The sequence below is a fragment of the Carlito syrichta genome, unplaced genomic scaffold (assembly GCF_000164805.1).
Source record: "Carlito syrichta isolate Samal-C Ts95f unplaced genomic scaffold, Tarsius_syrichta-2.0.1 Scaffold305886, whole genome shotgun sequence".
Lineage (NCBI taxonomy): Eukaryota > Metazoa > Chordata > Mammalia > Primates > Tarsiidae > Carlito > Carlito syrichta.
The window spans coordinates 135,305-158,839 of NW_007249982.1; the positions used below are offsets into that span (position 1 = coordinate 135,305).

At 45.3% G+C, this 23,535-nt stretch overlaps 1 protein-coding gene across 1 annotated transcript; it reads left to right on the forward strand.

Moving 5' to 3' along the window:
* On the forward strand, positions 1 to 23,300 carry LOC103265222 (interferon-induced GTP-binding protein Mx2-like). Its single transcript, XM_021714946.1, has 13 exons — positions 1 to 234; positions 1,044 to 1,236; positions 2,117 to 2,254; positions 4,458 to 4,612; positions 9,004 to 9,142; positions 11,781 to 11,979; positions 14,237 to 14,315; positions 16,455 to 16,577; positions 16,759 to 16,900; positions 18,271 to 18,429; positions 19,060 to 19,136; positions 21,853 to 22,107; positions 23,052 to 23,300. Exons 1-13 carry the CDS (start codon positions 1 to 3, stop codon positions 23,298 to 23,300), a joined length of 2,142 nt encoding a protein of 713 aa, XP_021570621.1.
* Positions 23,301 to 23,535: the final 235 nt, after the last annotated feature.

Consider the following 23,535-nt stretch of genomic DNA (forward strand, 5'->3'; position numbering starts at 1 on the left):
ATGCAAAAGGACCAGCACACCAGGGGCTATGGGAGGCAAAACACAGTTCCTTCCCGACACAACCCCTCAAAATTTATCTTCCCGCCACCGTCACTTGGCAAAACACCAGGACAAAAGATGTCGCAACCAAACTGGCAGGTTGAGGAGATGAACACTGACTTGCCAAAAGTCTTCAGTTTTCTAGATTCAAACTTTCAGCAGCCACCAAGAACCAACAACCAACCCTGGGCAAAGGTAAGTCCTGTGGACAGATTTTTTTGAAGGGGCATTCTGGCCACCATTGCAGGTGGCTGGAGAGTAAGCCCACCATGGTAATAAAGCCAACTAGTCTACACACTCCTCCTGCTGCTAGTACAGTGTCTCACAACTCTTCCAGTCATGTCCCCCAAGTACCAGGGATGTAAACAGACCCTACAGCAGCAATAAACCTCCGATATATGAGTCTGGGGACTTCTGTGTCCTGAGGTCTCCTTCCTGGGACCTCTGAGAAGTGGGTCTGGGAGCTCCTGTTCTTTGTCCTAGGGTCTCTTTCCTGGGGTCTCTGAGACATGGGTCTGGTAGCTTCTCTTCTGTGTGCTGGGTTCGCCTTCCTGAGGCCTCTGAGATGTGGGTCTGGGGGCTTCTGTTCTGTGTGAGATCTCCTTCCTGTAACTTTTCTTCCAGCTGCCCCTGCAACCATCACCACCACCAACCAACCAACTCCACCTTCTCCCACTGTCAACCAACTCTTAGCCCCAGGGCCCAGCATCCCTATCTTCCCTGGCTGGGCACTCTTGCCCCCTTGAAAACCATTCCCTGCTCAGTGCTTCCAGCTCTCCCTGGAAGCACCCCTCTTCCCTGGCAGCCAAATCTCCCAGCATCCACAGAAAAAAGGCTTCATTAGGAGCAGAAGGAAGGGTTCTCGCCAGAGGCACCTCCCTCCACCTCCTCCCCCTCCTGTGTGCTGTCCAACATCCTAGCTGCACAGATTCTGCCACTAATTCCCTGTGATGGTGAGAACCTGTCAGGGACCAAAACAGTGGTGTGTGTTCTGCCTTCTCCAGGGACCTGAGAACAGTCTGTTCAGCCAGTATGAGAAGAAATTGCGCCCCTACATCGACCTCATTGACTCCCTGCGGTCTCTGGGTGTGGAGCAGGACCTGGCCCTCCCGGCCATTGCCGTCATAGGGGACCAGAGTTCTGGCAAGAGCTCCGTGCTGGAGGCGCTGTCAGGAGTCACCCTGCCCAGAGGCAGCGGTAAGGATGGGCCAGCTTTGCTCCCTGTGGGTGGTTTGGGGGGTGGCATCTGAGTGCACAGACGGGTTCCTGTCCACATTTAAAGGGCCATTGCTGCCCTGTGTGCCTCAGGGTCCGGGGGCCTTGCTGTTTCTTCTTGTGGTCTTTGTAAGAGTGTAGAAGCGTGTCTCCTTTGATCAGTTTAAGTTGGTAGCACATGAGGTCTTTTGAAAGAATTTTCTTAAAGTTTTGAAAAACAATTAGCCAGGATCATGGTGTAACAAGACACATTGACATTGACATTGACATTGGCATTGGCACTGGCACTGGCCTTGGGAGGATCTTTTTGTCCCTCCTTTGATGCTCAGCTTCTTCCCCAGGCTCTTGCCACCTTCTCCCTGCACCCCCAGTCCCAAGTGTTTGTTTGGGGAGCTCTGGGAGGGGTTAGCTGTGCCTGGGAAAGTCTCGCTGTGTCACATTCCCTCTGCCCCCTGCCCAGGGCTGCCCACCAGGATGCTTGCAGAGCCTGGGACAGACACCTGAGGCACTGGCCCCAGCTGCAGGGGAGTCTGGAGAGGTGCTAGAACCCTGGGATTCACTTGTATCACTCACGAGGCAGGGCAGCATGGTGGGGACAGTGGCCATGGTCAGCTGCTGGTGACTGCTAGAGCCCAGGATGCTCACTCCAACTGCAAACACTTCCAGAGGATGGTAGCGCCTCCTGGAGTCCTGTGCCACTTTGTACCTGTCCATTCCAGACCCATCTCACATATTGCCAGGCCCAGAAAGAACCAGAGGTTCAGACAAAGTCTCTGGGGACAACAGAGCAGGTCCTGGGAGCCAAGGGAAGAGCAACATTTCATTTAAAGGACACTTAGGATGTTTGTGGACTCTCTCTCAGGCATCGTGACCAGATGTCCGCTGGTGCTGAAACTGAAGAAGCAGCAGCAAGAGCAGGTGTGGGCTGGAAGGATCAGCTATCGGAATATAGAGCAGCAGCTGGAGAATCCCACCCAAGTGGAGAAGGAGATCTACAAAGGTGCGCTCTTGTGGTCAGTCTCCTGGGAACATGCAATCTCTGCACAGGGCTGCCCTCATGCTGTCACCTCCACCATCCCTCTAGACTCTTCTCCAGGTCACCTCTCATGGAGTCAGCCCTGTTGAAGACCCGCGCTGGCTTCTCTTGGTGGCCACAGCCCACATGGCTGGCCTGCCCCATCCTCTCTCCCATCTCTTCTCCATCTTGGGGTTCCCTCTGCTCCATGAGAAAACATGTCCTCTCTCCCTTCTAGGCTCTTCCATGTGCTCATACCACAGTTTCCCCTCCTCCTCACCTACCTGATCCCTCCTCATTCTTTGGGTCTCAGTTTACCTGCTTCTTCTTTAGAAATCTCTCCACAGGACTCCCAGTCCTACCCTAGATGTCATGGTCATTGCTGGCCTTCCTGAGTCATTGTTCTAACCCTGGGGACCACATGGAGGCTACATTTCACTCAACCTCCCCCAAACATGAGTTCTTTCCACCTGCTGTCCCTTAAGGCACAGCTGGCACATGGCTATTGATCAAGTTTCCCAGTGCTTGTTCTTGGCAAGGATGGATTTGTAAAAAGACTCGATTGCTCCTGGAGTCCATGGTCATACCCCCCAGAGGGCCCCTGGTGGTCCCCCATTGAGTACATAGCCCTGCTGCTTCAAGAACTGTTGCCTCTCTTCCCTACCTACAGTTTTCTCCCCTTTCCCAATTCCACAGCCCATCTCAGGGCTCAGCCAGGACAGGCAAAAAGTAACACTGAACGAACCAAGAATCTCTGTAGGAATAAACTCAGCTCGAGGAAGGCTTTCTACATTACTGAATAGCATACTCAGTGTCTGGAGAGGAGGCATTTAGATGTCCCTTTTTGGAGAACCCCGTCTGTCTGTGTCAATGGGCTCTTCAGGGATCCCGTACCAAATTGAGAAGTCCTGTCCCCCGTTTTAGTGCTCACCCCTCAAATACAGAAGCTGCTGGAGACCCTCATTGGTAAGTTTCCCAACTTCAAAGGTAAAAGTTCTGCACCCTACTGTGCCCACCACAGCTGCCATGGTGCTGCCCTTGGCACATCTTATAGCATTTGTTGATATTTGTCTGGAATGTCTCCAATGGTGAGCTCTGCGGGGCAGACTTTGAAAAGCTGTGTTTAGCAGAGTGCCAGGACATCATGGGTGCATGCTTGGCAAAGGCTTGGGGTAAGAATGAGTCATGAGAAAACCATGGCCAAGACATCTTTAGAATAGCATCTCAGAACACTCCTCTGAGATGTGTAAGTTGGGGAGTGTAAGTTGGTGCAACCACTTTGAAAAACTCTTTGGTAATCTCCACCAAAGCTGTTGGCAGGAGGCCACAGTTTCTCACCTTGTGGACTTCTCTGTAGCTACCTGGTGTCCCTGTGACATGACAGCCAGCTTCCCCTGGAGCCAGCATCTAAGAGAAAGCAAGGAAGAAGCTGAAATCCTTTAGGAACTGATCACACACTATCATCTTCACTGTATCTGTTTGTTTGAAACAAGCCCCTATGTTTAGTCCACACTCAACCTTCCTCCTTTTGTGGGAAGAATGTAGGAGAATTTGGGGGCATATTTTAAAACCACCATAGCACTTACTGGAAAATATTGGAAAGCATGAAGTTAGAGCAGAACCCATACACAATCCCATGCCTAACATGTTGGAATGTTTTCCTCTGGTCTTTTGGGAAGTGTATGTCCATGGTACCTTCATGTTAAACAGCCAACTCAGTGGCTTCTGAGATGATTCCTCAAAATTCTATGAAGTGTTAGGAGCCTGAGGTAGGAGGATTACTTGAGGCTAGGAGTTTGAGGCCACCCTGGGCAACATAGCAAGACCCTGTCTCTATGAAAATAAATAAATAAATGTATATATATACATATATGTGTGTGTGTATATATATTAGCTGGGCATGGTGGCCATTCTTGTAGTCTGCAATACTCAGAAGGCTGAGGCAGGAAGATCACTTCAGCCCAGGAGTTTGAAGTTGCAGTGAGCTAGCATCATACCATTGCACTCTAGCCTGGGCAAAGAGTTAAGGCCACATTTCAATAATAATAATAATAAAATAAATAAACACTAGGGATTCTCTGTTGTTCCCAAGCCCTGGAAATAAGTAGTTACTTGCCAAGTACAACTTCTTGCTCTCGGATGAGTCATTAATTCATACTCTGGGTTTCTCCTCTGCTGGCCTCCATAGCCCAAAACATTATAGCAGGAAGAGGCTTGGGCATCAGCCACGAGCTCATCAATCTGGAGATCACCTCCCCTGAGGTTCCAGACCTGACCATCATTGATCTTCCTGGCATTGCCAGGGTGGCGGTGGGTGATCAGCCCCAGGACATCGGAGATAAGGTGAGCCTTTTTAGGATTTGGGAATGGGCCCAGTGGCAGTGATGGGACTTCAAAGGTGCCTCCCTATAGCAGGATGCTGGTGTGCCTTCCTGAGCCTTGACACTGAGGGATGAGGGAGGAGTTCAAGCAGGGGCCTCATGCTTGAGCTCTGACTTGGGCAAGTCATCAAAACAAGATCAGTAGACTCAGGGTGACTTGTAGGCACTTGGGACAGTGCACACCCTGCCCACTATTGTCATGCAAGACTGTAAGCCCAGTGTTACCAGCTCTCTTATTTGAAAGAGAGCAGAAATTTGGATTTCTACATGAATTCTGACCATTTTAGCAACATTTAAAAAAATTCACATTAGCTAAGTGAGTCAGAATATAACTGGTGTAAGAGGCCTAACTTTTGTCCTATCTCAACATGCCTTCCTCACTAAGCTTAATCATTTCTAGCATTTGATTTAAAGTGAGAGATGTGTGACTTTTCCTTTTGCCCAAAACACTAAGAGATCATTGTAGAGTTATTAATTGGCCTAATTTCAATATTGTCATGCGTCTGGGAGTAGGGGGGCCCAAGAACAGGGAGAGAGATGGAGGAGCAGTCAGAACACAAGCAACATTTATTGGCTAAGTTCTTCATTTTATGTGGTTGTGGTTTGTGGTACCCCAGAATGATTACAATAGTAAAATCAAAGATCACTGATCACAGATCACCATAACAGTTATAATAGCAATGAAAAAGTTTGAAATTAATATGGTGAGAATTATAAAAATGTGACACAGACACACAAAGTGAGCACGTGCTGTTGGAAAAGTGGGCCGATAGACTTGCCCAGCTCAGGGCTGCCACACACTTTCAATTTGTAAAAAAGCACAATCTTTGGAGTGCAATAAATCAAAGCTCAATGAAATGAGATGTATATGCTCCCCTTGTGACCCTTCTCCAGCATAAGTGCTGCCTTCAAGAGGAAAAGAAAAGTATGTTCCCTTAGGGAAAACTGCAATGGGAGAACAGGAACACAGGACTAGTTGGGAAACCATGAAAAATATCATTGTGGCTGCAAAAAACTACAAGTCAAAAGAATGAGGGGACAGGAGCTGTTACAGAGGAAGGGAGGAAGGAGAATGCCAAGACCAACCTGGGAATCCATCCTAAAAACCTTTCTCTATCAAGTTCCCACCATGCTTGGCTACCTCAGGGCTGTCCTGGACAACACTTTTCTGCAGGTCCTGTGCATTCAGCTCCCACCAGTTCTGTGAGACCCCCAGAGCCTTGCCCTACCCAAATCTGGCTGAGGCTTCAGGTGACCTCTCTGAGCACCAGGAAGTCGCCGTTGGGAATTCCCCAATTTTTTAATGCTGTTCTCTCATAGCATCCTTGGTATATGAAGGAACATTCCTCTTTCATTTCCTAGAACTTGTGTCCTTTGCTTTGCTCATGAGCCCAACCTACCTAGGCACGTCTTAGTCACAGAGGCAAAACTTCTCGCACACAATTGTGTGCCTTTCTGGAGTTCTTCCCACCCTTTCCCTTATATTTGTGTGTCTTTTTCTCAGACTCTTCATTGTCTTTGATTCTCAGAGGCAGTGCCAAGGTCAGACTACTGTCATCATTGCCCCATCTTTCCATCTTCTTGAGAACACATGGGAATATGAACTTTCTCAACAAGAACACATTTATCTTTGCCTGTTGCTGGTTATGCCTTCCCCTCCATGTGAAGGTTGATTTAACGCACATGAAAAATGGAGCAGGCACTATTCTTTGCCTGACTTGCCTCCCCAGCTTGTTCCTGTTAAAGGTCCTTCTGTTTCCACAGCCTTGTTGCATCATTCCACTTCCCTGGCTGCATGTGCAGAGATGTGTTCATCCACCAAATGTGTTGATTTCCAAGTGTAATTTATCATTCCCTCTTTCTTAAAAGTCTTTTTCTCTGACCTCTGGGCAAATTGACTCTGGTCCTTTCCTTCCCTCCCCTTGGTGTCTCCTTAGCCAATTCTTCCTGTCTTCCCTGACCTCCAGATGGCCTTAGAACACACTTCTTCCCATTGAAAACTCTCTCTTTGTATCTCTAGTCTCATGACTTTGGATATCACTTCCACAATTCCTAAGTTTCTATAGCCAGTCCTGACCTTAAGACTTCTATCCCTAACTGCTGACTCACCATCTGTCCTTGAATGTCTAATGGGCACAACAGACCCAGAGGGTCCAAGCAACACCTGATTTTCCTCCCACACTGGCCTTCTCCACAGACGTCCTCATCTCAGACAATGGCACCTCCACCCTTGCAGTGGCCCAGGCCACCATCGCTGGTGTCAGCCTCTACTTCTCTCTCACACATACGTCCAGTCCATCTACAAACCCTCCTGGCTCTGCTTTCAGTCACATGCACTGGCCCACCACATCTCTCCCCACCCTCGCCTAAGTCACTACCATTGCCAGCCTGGGTTACTGCCTCTGCACTGAATTCCTGTTGGGGTTTTCTGCCACTGCCCTTCCCAGCAGCACCCATCCCAAATGTGTTACCTACATGGCCTGTATGTTTTAAAACACGAGTCCTATTCAGTCACTTCTCAAAGTTCTCCACCAGTTCCCACGTCAATCAGTGTAAAAGTTTTGAGGTTCAACATGATCCGGCCCCTCTGCTTCCTGGACCATATCTCCTGTCACAGTGCCCACACCCTATACTCTAAGTCCTCCACCTGAGCACATATTCCACCCTCTGCCACAATGCTCTGCTGCCTGCATCTCCATGAGGCACATCTCTATGTCTTTCAGGTTCTGCTTCAATGCCACTTGTTAGGGTTGCCTTCCCAACACTCTGTGCCCCATGCCTGGCCTTTCCGATTCCATGTGCCCTCCTGAGCATGGCTCCATATTGAGTGTGCATTGCCTGTATCCCCTTCTTGGATGTAAAGCCCTGAGGGACATTGTCTGTATGTTCCATGCTGAGTAGATCCCAGGATGGCCCCATTATCAGGTGGGTACCTGACAACTGTCTGTTGAGTCCATAGAACACGATCTTTGTGATGCTTCCCTCTCCAGGAAGACTGTCCTGGGGAGCAGTTATCACTCTCCGAGATCCTACACATGAGTGAGTGTTTGTTTACCACCCTGATTCCCAGCCCAAAGCTCTTGTACCCCCAAGAGACACTGGCAATGTCAGAAAGTATTTTTGGTTGTCACAGCTCAGGTGGGGAGTGGGGTTTGTTACTGGTTTGGATGCTACTGGCATCAGTGGGTAGAGACCAGAGAGGCTGCTCAACAGGATACCCCCACAATGAAGGGTTATCCTTATAAACTGTTAATAGTGCCAAAGTGTAGACCCCTGGGCTGTGGGGTCTGCACACTTGCAGATGTCAGTGGACTGCCACACAGATGCGCCAGAGGGTATAAGCATGAGCAAAAAGTCAACTTTTAACTTCAGGACAATTAGCACAACAGCCTGCTCATCAAGGCTGCTTGTAATGTTACCCAGTTATATCTTCTCATGGCCAAGGATTCCTGGAACCTGTTCATATTTGTCAATTGTATTTGACCCCAGCACTACGTCTCTTATATATTGCTAGCTAGTGCTAATGGGATGCAGGATTTCCATGTTTTAATGTACAGTATTATCTTCTGTGCACAATTTAAAATAATTATATGAGGCAGTGTCTGAGTACAACTATTTATAAACTGTGTCAAAATATAAGGAAATACATCCCAAGGCACTAGCCTTTTCCATGTTTGTTTGTTTGTATTGTCTGTGGGGAAAAATAATATTGAAAATTAGTATTTTAAGGCTTATGTTGTTTACACCTCCATTTTTGCTTACAAATTCTAAGACACTTTATTGAATTTCTCTAATTTGAATGAGCCAGACCCCTTTCAAGAAGTTTATCTAAAAAGTCATTAATATTAAGGACAGACATGTGTAGGGATATTATTGATCTCAGACACTCGAGGACCTTGCTGCTAGGAAAACTATATCCTGTGCTCCTGCTACTTGGAGCTTCATGCTGGACTCTGCTTGGGGACACTGGGGAAAATAAGATATCACTAATGGCCACAAGGGTATCTCTGGGCTTCTGGAGCAGACATGGCACATACACATAACTCTGATAAAAGGCAGAATCTCTGAGGCATCTTGGGCAAGATCGGAGAGGAAGAAGGGTCTCACCTAGATGCCAGAATCAGAGGGTCTTCAGGAAAGAAGAAATGCCAGTGACAGGCTTGAAGGAAGTCAACAGACAGCAGGGCAGGAGAGCTGAGGCAGGTGTACAGAGGAAGGGGACGGGACAGGCAAAGCCAGAGGTCACACACTGGGATAACGTTGCCTTTGCACCATTATATCAGTCTGTGTGGCTGTATTGTTGATGACCAGAGGTAAGATGTGTGCTCTTTCTTTGTGATTCTTTGGCATCAGATCAAGGCACTCATCATGAAGTACATCGAGAAGCAGCAGACAATCAAACTGGTGGTGGTCCCCTGTAATGTGGACATTGCCACCACAGAAGCACTGAGAATGGCTCAGGAGGTGGACCCTGAGGGAGACAGAACCATAGGTAAGAAAAAAGAGTCACACTTCTAGAGGACAAAAAAGGAGATAGAAACACCTCATCTCTTTAGAAGGGCCTGGAATGTGGTGCTGTTGGAGAGGCTCTGCATTCTGTGCTGAACACAAGAGCTGTTGTGCTTGTTCATTGGGGATGGCTTGTTGACATCCGAAGCACCTCATATATTCTGCCCAGTAGATCTGTTTAATACTAATATATCTATAGCAATTTAGTACCACTTCTTAGTAATAGTAAGTTTTCTGGTCCTTTAATTTGCCACAAACTTAGATAACCAAAAGTTCTCAATAAATGTTAACCATTATTATGAATTCAGTCAATCATTATAGTATAGAGTATACACAATCAGATTCTAGTGGAACTCAAAGCAATATGACAACAGAAATGCCAATTTTCTGTGCATTCTAGGTCACATATAGAAATGGAGAAAAGCATACCAGTTGAAAAGGGAAATGGAACTACACCCATGTTCACTGCTGTGTTACAGTAGCTAAAGGTGGGAGCAACCCATGTGTCTATCGATGGGTGAATGGATAATCAAAATGTGGCATATACATAAAATAGAATATGATTTAGCCTTAAAAGTGAAGGAGATTCTGCAACATTCTACAACATGAATGAACCTCGAGGACATTATTCTAAGTGAAATGCAAGTAACAAAAGGACAAGTAACGGTGTGATTCCACTTATGTGAGGTCCCTAGAGTGGTCAGATTCACAGAGACAGGAAGTAAGATGATGATTGTCAGGTGCTGAGGGAGGGGGAAATGGAGAATTTGGGACAAAGATTCTATTTGGGAAAACAAAAAAAGTTCTGGAAATGGATGGTGGTGATGGTTGTACAACAGTGTGAATGTGCTTGATGCCACTGACCTATGACTGTAAATATGGTTAAAATTGTAAATATTAAACATGCTCCTGCTGGCCTCCTGGTATTCATCTGGCCCATGACACTGCCCTCTCCACTGGTCTTCCAACATGTAAATTGGGTCATGACCCTTCTTTTTATATTCTCTACTGCTCCAATCTCAAGTGTGTATAAACCCCAGACTTCTTTACCTGGGCAGCAGAGCCCTGGTTCCCTGGTCCCTGATTGCCTCTCTGATCACAGTTTTCATTGCTCTCTGTCTTGTTCATGACACTCCAGTATGGCCTGGTCATCCCATATCCCTCCTACACAAGGACCTGGAGTGCTCCTTCTCCATCCTCACTGGGCTGGTTTCTTCCTTCCTTCAGATCTCAGCTCAAATGTAGTCTCCCAGAAAGGAAGGATGGCCTTCCCACTGCACCGCGCACCTCAGTTATTCTCCAGCTGATCACTTTATTTAATTCTCTGCATAGCACTTATCAATATCAGTTATCCTGCCTCATTTCTTGTATATTACTAGATTAATTTCTCTGGAGAGAAAGTTTCAGGAAGAGGAAACCAGATAGCCAGACTTAACCACAAACTAAAACTAAGAGAAAATAGCAGAAGGTGACATTCAGTTTTCTAATATAAACAAACAAAAAAATGCAGCAGCAATTTGACACTCAAACAACATAAACAAAAATAAGAAACTTAGAATGCAAAGCTTTCAGTTCAACATGAACAGGAAGGTATGGAGACAAAAGAGTTGGTAAAGAAGCTAAGGGAGAACAGAGGAGGTGCCATGAAAGAGGGCTGAGTGAGTCTGTGCAGGAGACACTGGAGAGGGACATAGTCTCTCCCTATGCTGGGGGATGAGGTATTCTTGGAAACATGGCGGATGGAGCCAGTCGGTTCTAATTAAGTGTGCTGCCCTGATATCAAGGCACCCAGTAGGCACCCAAGAAACATTTGTTAAGTATTAGGGAGACCAAAAAAACTCAATTTATTTATAAAAAATTATTTATTTATTCTTATATCTTTAAACTTCAGTCATCTTCAAAATACTCTCCGTTTGATGCAATACACCTATCGAGATGCTGTTTCCATTGCTCAAGACAGTTTTTGAACTTGTTCATTTGGATGTGTTTTAGTGCTTCTGCCATTTTTTGTTTCACCTCTTCCACATCGGCAAAACGTTTCCCTTTGAGGACTTCTTTCATCCAGGGAAACAAACAACAACAACAAAAAGCTGCTTGGGGCAAAATGGGGTGAATAAGGACACAGAGTTCATGCCGTTTTAGTCAAAAACTGCTGGACATTCAGTGTAATGTGGGCAAGTGCATTGTTATGGTGGAAGAACCAGTCACCTGCTTGCCACAACACAGGACATTTCTTCGGCAAATCATGATGCAACCTTCTCAAAAGTTCCAGATAAAAACCAATGGGTTCCTAGAACTCTTACCTAGTGGGGAAAGCCTGTATTACAAGGGGCCTACCCTCCAAAAGATAATTCCAGGTTTTGGGGTCCCCCACATAAATTATGTATGACACAGAATGAATTGAGTGAGAGGATGAGTAGGTGAGCCAAGAGAAACATAAATAAGAGGGTTGATGAAGGAATAATGATGGAATGAGTGGATGGTTCTCAGGCACTGGAGGAGCAAGACTGTAGAAGATTTTGTTGATCATGACCAAAAAAGGAGCCTGTAGCCTAACCGGGGTCAAATATATTTGAGGAGACAACTGATCTTTCCATTGTTTTTCTTCCTCCATCTCACAGGGATCCTGACCAAACCAGATCTCGTGGACAGGGGCACTGAACAGGTTGTCATGAATGTGGTGCGTAACTTCACATACCCTCTAAAGAAGGGCTACGTGATCGTCAAGTGCCGAGGCCAGCAGGAGGTCACAGACAAGCTGAGCCTGGCAGAGGCAACCAGCAAAGAAAGGATGTTCTTTGAAAGACATTCGTATTTCAGGTGAGACTCTTTAGGAAAGCTCTGCAACTGCACTCCACAGGAGCCATGCCCACTGAGCAGAGCTGGCTAAGATGATAACGAAGCTGTATATAAAAATGAACACAGCTGGGCTTGATGGCACACACCTGTAATCCCAGCACATTGGGAGGCAGATGTGAGAAAATTGCCTGAGTCCAGGGGTTCAAGACCTCATCTCTACAATAAATCAAGAAATCAGTTGGGTGTGAAGGCACACACCTGTGGTTCCAGCTACTTGGAAGGCTGAGGTGGAAGGATCAACTGAGCCCGCCACTGCACTCCAGCAGTGGCAACTCCAACTCAAAAAAAAAAAAAAAATTAACACAATGTAGCATAATGTATTTTTGCCTTATTTCTGTGTTAAATGCATTGGCTTATTTAAGCAAATTATCATTGCCTGGATTCGAATAATGGTGCTGGTTAAAAGGTGGAATGTGACATAAAGAGCACACAGCACTTTGACTTCTGTGAGAATATCTCCACTTGCTTTCTCATATGAGTCCCACAAAATCTTAAGAGGTACATAAGGCAGGTGATGCCCTTCCCGCTTTTATAGATAAGGATAATAATATAGATATATAATATAGATAGTGAGTGAAAGCAGACTTTTAAATTCCAGAAACCTGTGTCTATCATCATAAATGGCACACATTGAAACCTGCTCTAAGGTACACTCCTCCTTTTTAGAGCTTGCAACTAACTGGCTTATTAAACATAAATCATCCTATGGAGACTGTGTAACCATGATCTTGCCTAGACTTGACATCTCTACTTGGATGTCCAATGATGTCTCCAGTAAAAATGTCACCAAAACAAAACTGTCGATTCTGTATCCTTTTGAGGACACTGGGATTTTTCCCACTGGATTGAGCACTTTACCCCTTCATTTTATTCAGGAACTTGCTATTCCTGGATGAGTTGGGAGTGGGTGATAAGACAGAGGTCACTTTTGCTTTAAACAGGTATATACTGGGAAAACCATAAATCTGGGCAGAGCAGACTTACTACTTGCTTATTATGTATTCTTGGGAAATGGGTCACTCTCTCTGGGTTTTCACTGTCTCATCTGCTCAAGGGAACCTTACTACTGCTTCCCAGTATTATGGTAGGATTAAATAATTAATCAGAGTCTCTGGAGTGTTTGTTAAAATCCTGCTTGGTCTGTCCTACCCTGAGGTCTGGATTGGGACCCAAGATTGTGTTCCTAACAAGTTCTGGGTTGAGGCTGATTTAAAGACCACACTTTAAAAGTCACTACTCAAGATCTCTGGGAAAGTTAAATCTTAGATTAGAAAGTGCATTGAAATGCTTTGTAGTTGAACACTCGAGTTGAAATCCTTGCATGTCCACTGCTGAGGGTCGGCCTTTGCAATGAGAGGCACTGAATGCCATGCTAGAAAAATGGTCCTTCCATAATTCATACTACTGGCAATCACTCTGCAGCCAGACTGCCTGACAAGCTGGCCACCTCATCCCTCTATGACTTGGCCTTTCTTTCTCTAAAATGGGTTGTTGAATGATGAAATACATTCATATTTATAAAGCCTTAGAATGGTGCCTGGCACTTAGTAGGTACCATACAATCATTTGTTATGAGAAATAAAATACTAATTTGGGCAAACCACTTCACCTCTAGAAGTTAGATTTGTTCTGTTTTCCTGTAGGTAAGATGACCTACCTCATGAGTTTTTTGGGATGATAAACAGGGAAAATAAATAGAACCTGGATGGGCACCATGGCTCATTCCCATAATTTCAGGATTTTGAAGGTCAAGGCGGGAGGATTGCTTGAGCACAGGAGTTCAGGACCAACCTGGGCAGCACAGTGAGATCTCATCTCTACAAAACATCAAAAAATGAGCCAGATGTGGTGATGTATGCCTGTTGACCCAGCTGCTCAGGAGGCTGAGGCGAAAGGATCACCTGAGCCCAGGAGGTCAAGGCTGTGATAATCCATGATCGTGCCACTGCACTCCAGACTAGGTGACAGAGTGAGACTCCACCTCAACAAAACAAAACAAAACAGAAATGAATGAACCTTCCTGGACCATGCTTGCTGAGGTGTGAGGTGTAAGCTGACTCCACAAGCTGCAGGCATCTTTCCCATGCACCACCTGACCCTTCTGATGGCACATGTAGTGCCAGGGAGCTGAACTCACCCACCTATTTATAAAAGCTGGTACTAGAAAAATGGTCACAGAAGTCCTTGCTGAATGCAAAAGCGTTGTGTCTTGTTTCAGTGTTCTCCTGGAGGAAAGTTTAGCCACGGTGCCCCATCTGGCAGAAAGACTCACCGCTGAGCTCATTTTTCACATCAAAGTAAGTCAATGGGCTGGGTGACAGGTGGTAGAAACAGCAGCCTGCTCAAGTCACTCTCCAGGCCTGGAGTGGGCTAAGATGCCCTGACCTGTTCAAATAAGCAAGCAGATAAGTACAGTCTGCAAACTGCCTCCCTCACAGCTTACAGGAGTGCTCCTGAAATCAGGATGTAACAACCACATGATGTTGAAACAAAGGTTGAATCAGTTCATTTGGGGCAGCAAAACTCTAATACCAGTTTAGCAATGTCAAAAGGAGTAACCACTGAGGTAACAAATTTTAATTTTTTCAATAAATTAACACTTCATAGTATTTAAAAAAAAAATGTCCTGCCTGGGCACAGTGGCTCACACCTGTAATTTCAGTGCTTTGAGAGGCCAGAAGTTTGAGAACAGCCAGGGTAACCTAATAAGACACTGTCTCTACAAAAATTTTTTAAAAACCTTACCAGGCGTGATGGCATGTGCCTGTTGTTCCAGCTACTGGGAAGGCTGAGGGAGGAGGATTGCTTTAGTCCAGGAGTTGGAGGTTGCAGTGAGCTATGATTATGCCACTGCACTGCAGCCTGGGCAACAAAGTGAAACCTCCACTCAATCATAATAAAAATAAATAAATAAATAAATTTTCCTATCCTCAAACTTGTAAGAAATAGTTTGTAAGAAATAAATTTGTTTTTATAAATTTTCAAAAATAGCAACTACAGACAAAGTTCTCGTGGCATCATAAATCATAAGAAAACTTTGGCTTAGTACTTATTGAGAAATCAATATTTTTAGTGCTTGCCTAAACCTTCACAAATGAGGTGAGCATCATGGGAAAATATACGTTTACCCTTAGAGCAAGGATGATTCCAGGTTCTGGGTCCTGGTTCATGCTACATTGTGTGTCAGACAAAGCAATGCATTATTTGTGCCGGGAAGCACACATACATAGAATGTCTGGCCAAAGGGGCCAGTGGTTCTCAAACTTTAGTGCACACAAAAAGTACTGGGGAGTTTATTAAAACTCAGATTCCTAGGCCCTAACTCCAGAGTTTCTGACTTACTAGGTCTAGGGTAGGAGCCATGATTTGCATTTCTAAGTTCCCAGGTGAACCTGGAACATACTTTGAGGAGCACTGATTCAATTAGAATCCCCTGAATTTGAAGGAAAGGCTCTAAAAGCTATATCCGTGCCTACTTGAAAAAATATATATTTTTTGCAAAACATATGTTTTATTTTGATAACTTTTTTCTCAACATTTAAATTTTAAATTTATAATATTTTAAATTAATTTTTTAAATCAAGATTTAATTATGATCATGACAATTTGAAATATCAGAAAAAAATGCTAATATATTTCTGCTTATAGGTACAAACTATCCCCAAAAAAAGATCCTATGAGGGTTTATCCATTTCTTGGTGGGACCCATCTTGTCTGGACTTGTGTTAATTCACAAACCACCTCTAAGTCCCAGTGAGCTCCTCACTGGCTACAACCTCCTCATTCACCAACCAGGAACTGGGGCCACTGCTCCCTGAGGTGTCCACCTGCAGTGCCCATCTTCAGGGGCTGTGTAGCTGGGGGACAGGGTGAGGTTCGACCCTCTGCCACTCACTAGATCTGCAGCCCTAGCAAGTAATTGGATTCTCTGAGCCTTAGTTTCCTCTCTGGCGACAGAGGCAGTGTACTGCAGAGTGGAGCTTAAACAAGATGCAGAGTGTGTCACCAACACCCAAAACACACCACTTACCTGTTCATAGCTTTCAAATTGCCACCAAAACCCCATTTTATTAAAGAAATCCAATATTATATTCAAATGTTCTTGTTCTCCAAATACAAGACCCCAAGACAAATCAATCAACAGCAACAAAACAAAAGCAAAAACTGGCCACCACCCGATTCCTCTCTACTCCAGTAGCCTAACAGATCTGTAGGATTCCAACCCGGGTCATCCAAGCTGTAACACATGCTTTTGCACGCAAAACCTTCCTTCTTCTGGCTCCTCGACAGGTTTCCATCTTAATGAAACACCCTATAAGAGGAACCCCAGCTCCTCTCGAATGCTTTAAAATAGGGGCCTACCCAGATACCTAAGAAAGCTGTCAGCCAGTCTCCTTGGGCTGCAGAGTTTCATTACTCGCAATTGTTTTGTTCAGAAATCACTCCCACTGCTAGAAAAGCAAATAAGGGACAGCCACCAGAGGGCAATCGAGGAACTACGGCGATGCGGAACTGAGATCCCTATGGAGGAAGCCAGCAAGATGTCCTTTCTGATTGAGGTGAGGATTCCCATGGGGCTCCAAGTGATCCTGTGTCCTTCCCTGGTAGCCCCATAGGTCCTGGAGGTAGCCATCAATGCCTTCCTCCCTGGGACAGTGCCAGGACCCCTTGCTTTGCCAACCAGGTCTCAGTTCTTCCATGTGATTACAGCCCAGACTCATGCCTTTATATCATTTTCAGATGATCAAGGCATTTAATCAGGACATTGAAAAGCTAGTGGAAGGAGAAGAAGCTGTGTGGGAGAACGAGAACCGCTTGTATAACAGAGTCAGAGAGGAGTTTAAAACCTGGGTCCCCATACTTGAAACCAATATCCAAAAAGGTAAGTCCTGGGGCAGGCACTCCCCCAAAAGCAGTGTCATATTTATCAAAACCAGAGGCTACTTCCCGCACAAAGCAAGCATGCAGAGAGCCGAACATGCTCATCCAAGAGACTGTGGGTCCCTTAGTAGTCAGTCAGTCATGCTTCCCAACCACCAAGACCCTTCCATATGGGGCACTAACCTCACAACTCAACAAAAGGCAATTCTGCTGCCTCTGATGTCCTTCTTGCTCCTTCCTTTTGAGGCTAAATGATGTTTAGTGCCCATCAGAGAATGCTCAGAGCAGCCCAGGGGGATATGGGCTGGCAATCCTGGGTGCCTTAAAGGGAGCCCTCACCCAAGCCAGGGTCCAGATGAGTCTGTGGGGGCCCCGTGGGAAGGCCCTCCAATCACTATTGTGTTGAGTGCACACCTGCTGGCTGACAGTGGCACTTTCATTGTGTGTCTCAATATCCGCCTTTGAGTTTAGCCTGGTAGAAAAAGTAGCCTGGGTTTATTTTTCATTTTGGTGGACAGAGAACAGTATGGGTGCCAGAGGGCAGAGAGGAGAAATCCACATGAAATCATTCACCAACCTTCACCCTAGAAGTTCTATGGTACCATGATCTGGTTTTAGCAATAAGCAAAGACTAGAGGAAGTGGCAGTTTGTTAACTACCAAAACATGTCCAGGGCCACTAACAATTCCTTCTACCCCAAACTTCCCCTTCTCTTTACCCCTAATCCAAGATCACAGGGATTTCTGATTAGTCATGAGCCTCCTGGCTTCACTTGGCATAGTCCTAACTCCCATGTGATCCAGCCCAGATGCCAATAGGATGTGTGTGTGTGTGTGTGTGTGTGTGTGTGTGTGTGTGTGTGTGTGTGTGTTGTTGTTGTTGTTATTGTTGTTGTTGTTGCTGCTGCTGCTGCTGTATCTTTGTTCTGGCATTTGCTAAGAACAACACTGTTGACTTCCATGGGGGGATCTCACCACCTGCAGTTTGTGGATATAAGCTTGGAGGTCAGTGAGTAAAGTAGTAAAGTTTAAGTTTCTATTTTCACTTAACTAAACAGATATTTATTCATTCATTTATTCATTCATTTTTACCAGTTATAAACATTGAACCCCTCTTGATGATTCTCAATTGTAACACATTTTCATAGAATATTATTTTTGCTTTTCAAATGTCAGTATTTCTTGAACTGCAATTATCAGACACTGACTATTTATTTTTCACTATGAACAAAACAAAACTCCTCTGAAATGCTGCCTTGCCTTGAAAACTTGTCTCAGCAGGGAGCAAGTCTTTTAAAAACTGTTTCTACCTTTAAAAGTTCTGTGGACTTGTTAGAATAAATTCACCATAGTGGTCTGCTTGATGTTGCAGTTAAAAATTTTACTTATGAGGAATTCGAAAAATATGAAAAGCAGTATCGTGGTAAAGAGCTTCTCGGGTTCAATAGCTACAAGACGTTTGAGATCATCGTGCACAAGTACATCCAGCAGCTGGTGGACCCCGCTCTCAGCATGCTCCATAAAGTTGTTGGTGAGGACCGTCATGTGTGTGCTCCTCTCAAAAGATCGCTCTAGTGCCTTCCATAGATCTTAGCACCTTGAAGGGAGAAGTGGGATAGAGTCAGGTCTTCTCTCTGTTGTGCTAGTGAGCTATCTGTGTGACCCCATTGGCACAGCCTGGAGCTGGCTCCACTATAGATTCTTACCTTCCAAATAAGAACATGTCCCGAGGTCTCCAGGTGATTTGAAAGCACATCAAGCACCATATGGGCTTTCTATCCCGGTCCTTCGAACTCATGAAGGAGAAGGGTGGCAGAATGGTTTCCCTTGTCTTTGGCAGGGAGGTGGAGAGGGCACATGAGCTTCACCTATGTCATACGCAGCCCTGGACACAGCCACGTGAGGAGTAGTCAGATGCTGACTGTGGACAGGACACATACCCCATGGAAGAATGGGAAGTTGATAGGACCTTTCCAGGCTGGGTGGAAGCTGTCTTTGTTCCTAGGATCATGTCCCACCCTCTCCTCTGCTCTTGGTTTGCAGATCTGGGGAGCTCAGGCCTGGAATGGGGGTCAATGTATCATGGATTATCTTCCTTGTGTTTTTAACCTATTGAATTCCTGTTTGCATTTGACTGACATTTTGTTCTTTTTTTGGTCAGAAATTGTTCGGCAAGCTTTCAGTGACACTGCCCAAAAAAATTTTAGTGAATTTTTCAACCTTAATCAAGAAGTCCAGGTAAGCACCCAAAGTTCACTTGCTAGACACCTGGACTACTGGCTGTTTTGTCTGGCTCTGACCTTTGAGAGACGATTGGATATTTACTGTCACTTGGAGCTACGGGGCCAGGGTTGTAATGGCAGACTGGTGAGGCTGGCAATACCAAGAGCGTTTGCCTATTTGGCTACTGCTCAGAAGTCATCTTCACTCCCCAGGAGAAATGAAGCAAGGCATGTGACCCACTACTTGTTCTGTGTGGCCTTATGTAGCATGGCAGGACACAGGGCTATACCTAGGAACTGGCTGGTAGTTTAAATCTTTTTCAAGCATAAGGGACAGCATTGTCTACTAATCCTACTTGTACAACATTTGTACAAGTTTGACTTAAAAATACTGTCACAGCTCTTAGCAACTCTTCCCTGAACTCTTTCAGTAAAGGGAAATAAAGAGATGTTCCGACCCCAACCCAGGCTCTAAATAAAAAGCCTCTTCTACCCATGCCTGGGCTGGAGGGTTAAAACCTCTTTCTACAACTCAGGTGAGCAAAAAAGACAATTTCTGTCATTTTTCCTTAATGTAACTTGGTTTCTCCTTTTACCCCTTTTGTCAGTTGGTGGAAATTAAATCTTAGCTCTGACTCTTGTCAATTTTTCAGGGGCTGTGTCTGAGTCCTGGGTGCCTCATCATGGAGTGGGTGATGTGCCTGATTCTTAATCGCCAAGATGCCCGCCATCCTTCCTGGGCTTTGGTGGTTGGTCTCCTTGGTGCTGGAAGGCTTGAGAGGGTATTTTAGCAGGGGAGACCCTCAACTTCAGCCTAGTATCCAAATTCTTGACACCATCTTGAGAAAGAATTCAAGGATGAGTCAGAGTGAAGCAAAAGCAAAGGAGGTTTATTATAAAACAAAAGTACACATAGAGAGAGGGAGTGTGGGTATACTCAAGAGAGTGAGTCATGCCCTACAGGGCTTGAGATCTTTCTCTTTATAACTATCTCCAGCTAAGAGGTAGAATATTCTTCATATTAGGGTGCAGAATAGTCATGAGTTTTCTGAGAAAGAGGTGGGAATTTCCTGGAATTGGGTACCTTCTTTTCTGTCCTTATTTGATCAAAACTGAACTATCATGGCACTGGTGAGTGTGTCATTTAGTATGCTAGGGAGGGTTAATGGGCCTGGAGGTCGCTTGCTGGCAAATTTGTCACCATGTTGGATCTAGCAAGTCTTAGCTGGTTTGACTACATCCTGTTTTTATTGGCTCGTTGTAGCTGGTTGTTAACAGTTCCTCCTTGATTGGTCATGTGATTTCTTAACTTGCTGATTTTTTCCATCCTCTTGAGACCACCGGGTACTATTCCTGTCTCACTTTGTGTCCCTGTGCTCAGAGCTGGTTCCCTTGAGCTCCTGCTCTGCCCTATTGGGGCATAAGATGCACTCTGCTGTAGGCCCTAGCTGCCCTGAGGCCACAGAAACTTCAGCACCCACCAAAGACCTTCACCTCATTTGTGCTGCCCTTGGATAAACACAGCCTTGCAATGGCTCCCAGGACCATGCCAGGGCCTGTGGGACTCTCCAAAGCCATGGTCCACACACTTGCCCCACTGTTTGTGCTCTACCCTCCCTGAGCCACATCAGAGCCTGGAATACTAGTCACCTTCCATATTACAAATTTGGGGAAGTAAGGCACTTCTTACTTGCTGCTTCTGCTCTCAGACCTCAAACCTGTGAGATGGTCTACTGTCCACTGTTGCAACATATAAAGAAGGAAAACCAGCACCTGTGAAACTCCCTGGTGAAACTTCTCTCTAAAACTCAACCTGTCTCTCTCAAACCAATGCTTCTTCCTTCAGTTTTTAAAAGTCTGTTGAAACTCCAAAGCCAAGGCATGCTGTGTTAGTCAGTTCAGGCTGCTATCACAAAGTACTATAGATTGGTGGCTTATTATCAATTAAAATGTGTATCTCATAGTTCTGGAGGCTAGAAGTCTGAGATCAGGGTGTCAGCCCAGTCAGATTCTGGTGAGGGCTCCTTCAGGTTGCAGACAGCCACCACCTTCCCATGAATCCTCAAATGTAGGAAAAAGAGCAAGACAGCTGTCTGGGGCCTCTTTTATAAGGGCATTAAACTCATTTGCAGGGGCTCCACCCTCATGACCTAATCACCTCCTAACGTCTCACCTCCTAATATAATCACGTTGAGGGGCAGAACTTTAACACATGAATGTGGGAAAGCTCAGTCTATTGTAGTGACTCCTCTCTATTGTATCATTCCTTTCTTTCCCAGAATACCTTTGACTGCATGGGAAACATAAGAGTCTCAGGATTTCTGGGAAATATATCAAGCTACTACCCCACTGTGTTCGGTAGTACTGGAGTCATTCTTGAGGGCTGGAATTCAAGCAGTGTAGAGTCGCAGGAATGACTGATGCCTTCATAAAAATGTGGAGTCAACCTGATGCAGGAAGCAGAAAGCTGGCGGTGTGGGAGGGCACAGGGGTGGGGCAGAGAGAATGAAAGAGCAGGAGAGGGCTAGTTGGCAATGGCATGGGGGTAGTGATGGAATGTGGTTAATAAGGAGAGCACCAGGAGTGAGGTAGGACCTTCCAACAATCACTATTTCAAGTTTCAGGCCCTCTTTGACCTTGGATTATTTTAAACTGTGGGTTCATATAACAGTACTTAAATTGTTTATGCAAAAGGAAGGAAAAGAAGTAATGTGTTTGTCTTATCTAACCAGAAAAAGATTGAAGACTTCAAAGTGATATATGCAGAAAAGGCACAAGACATCATCCAACTTCAGTTCAAAATGGAGAATACGGTTTTTTGTCAAGATTGCATTTACAGCCTGATTCTGAAGAATACCCGAGAAGATGTTTTTCAATCACTGGCGAATCTTTCAAACAGTAGTCAGTTCAATTCCTCTGCCTCAAATAACCAGACTTTAATGTCATCAATTATTGAAATAAGTGTCCACCTGCACTCATATTTTCAGGTGAGTTCCCAGGTGAAAGGATCATTTCACTCTAGTGTCTGCTGAGCAAAAGGTGGGCTGTTCTGACCAAGAGGGACTTCACTAAGGGATAGAGAGAGAGACTACTACCTTTTTGTATGATGCTAATTACTTACATATTACCTCGCTTATAATTTTACGGGAACCCAGTGTAGACACTTTTGATTAATTTTCCCCAAATCAACTTTTTAATCTAGCAGATCATGTACTCAAAATTAATTCCAACCCCAAATTCTTTATATTTTATATGCAATATGTGAATTACATAATTACCATAATCAGAATACAGCAAAATACAACAAACACTAACAATACTGGCTATAATTTAGCTTTCAGAAGGCACTCGACTCTTACCGTGCCTCAAACTAACTAGCTCCACAAAACAGGAATGAAATTTCCTTTCCCTAGATTTTGCGACCCAATGAATTATGTGGCTTCTGCCCCTCCATTCAACAGGCAAATATTAGGGTGCCTAAAAAGGAAAAGGGAAAACAGCCCAGCTCCTGAAGCCCTTTCTTAATCAGAATAGAGAGTAGAGTACCTTTACCGTGGGTGTCTGGCTGCCAGGGAAGCTGGCCATGCATATGAAGACAGGGAATGAGGTGAGAGTTTGAAGCAGTCCCTCCCCAGAAGGGAGCCAAGGGAACCCTGGGTCAGCTGGTGTTTCCAGGGCAGAGGGACAAGAGCTCCTGGAAGCCCAGAGGTGGCCTGCTAGGGGGTTCTTAGTGCCAAGAGGATGCCTGTGGGTAAAGAGGCAGCCCAGAGAGGATCTCCAAGGGGTTCGAGGCTGATTACTGAAGTGAAAGGGGCAGGGGCACCAGGGCTTAGAAGGGCAGCCAGGCATGCATCCAAGAACTCTGAAGCATCTCTCTGCAACCACAGGCCTTGGGCCGAGGCTTCTCCAGTGAACCCTCTTATCCTTCCAGGAAATGGCCAGACGTCTCGCCAATCAGATTCCATTCATAATTCAGTATTTTATGCTCCGAGAAAATGGCGACTGTTTGCAGAAAAACATGATGCATATATTACAGGACAAAGATCGCTATTCCTGGTTGCTTCAAGAACAAAGTGAGACTGCCACCAAGAGAAAATTCCTTAAGGACAGGATTTCCAGACTCACTAAGGCGCAGCAAACACTCCATATATTCTCCTTGGAAGAATTTACTGAGGGGTGACAATGCTCATGGTTATTTTCTTACATGCATGTGTTCATTCTGCTTTGGGGTCAGACTCTTCTGCTGTTGTCTGTGTCCATCTAGGCTGTTCTGCCCTCATCACCGGAGCTTATATCAAACTTCCCCATGGACTCAACTGTCACCTCAGCTGAGTTCTTCCCTGACCTCCAGGAAAAGATGGTTTTCTGGTCCTGGGCCCCATAGCACACAGTTACAGCATTCTTAGATCAGCTAT

Bases quoted from the DNA above. Each gene is read 5' to 3' on its own strand.
- LOC103265222 (XM_021714946.1), top strand. From the start codon at position 1: ATGCAAAAGGACCAGCACACCAGGGGCTATGGGAGGCAAAACACAGTT. The intron at 1,237-2,116 runs GTAAGGATGGGC...ACTCTCTCTCAG, and splicing joins CACCCTGCCCAGAGGCAGCG to GCATCGTGACCAGATGTCCG. The intron at 19,137-21,852 runs GTAAGCACCCAA...TTATCTAACCAG, and splicing joins ACCTTAATCAAGAAGTCCAG to AAAAAGATTGAAGACTTCAA.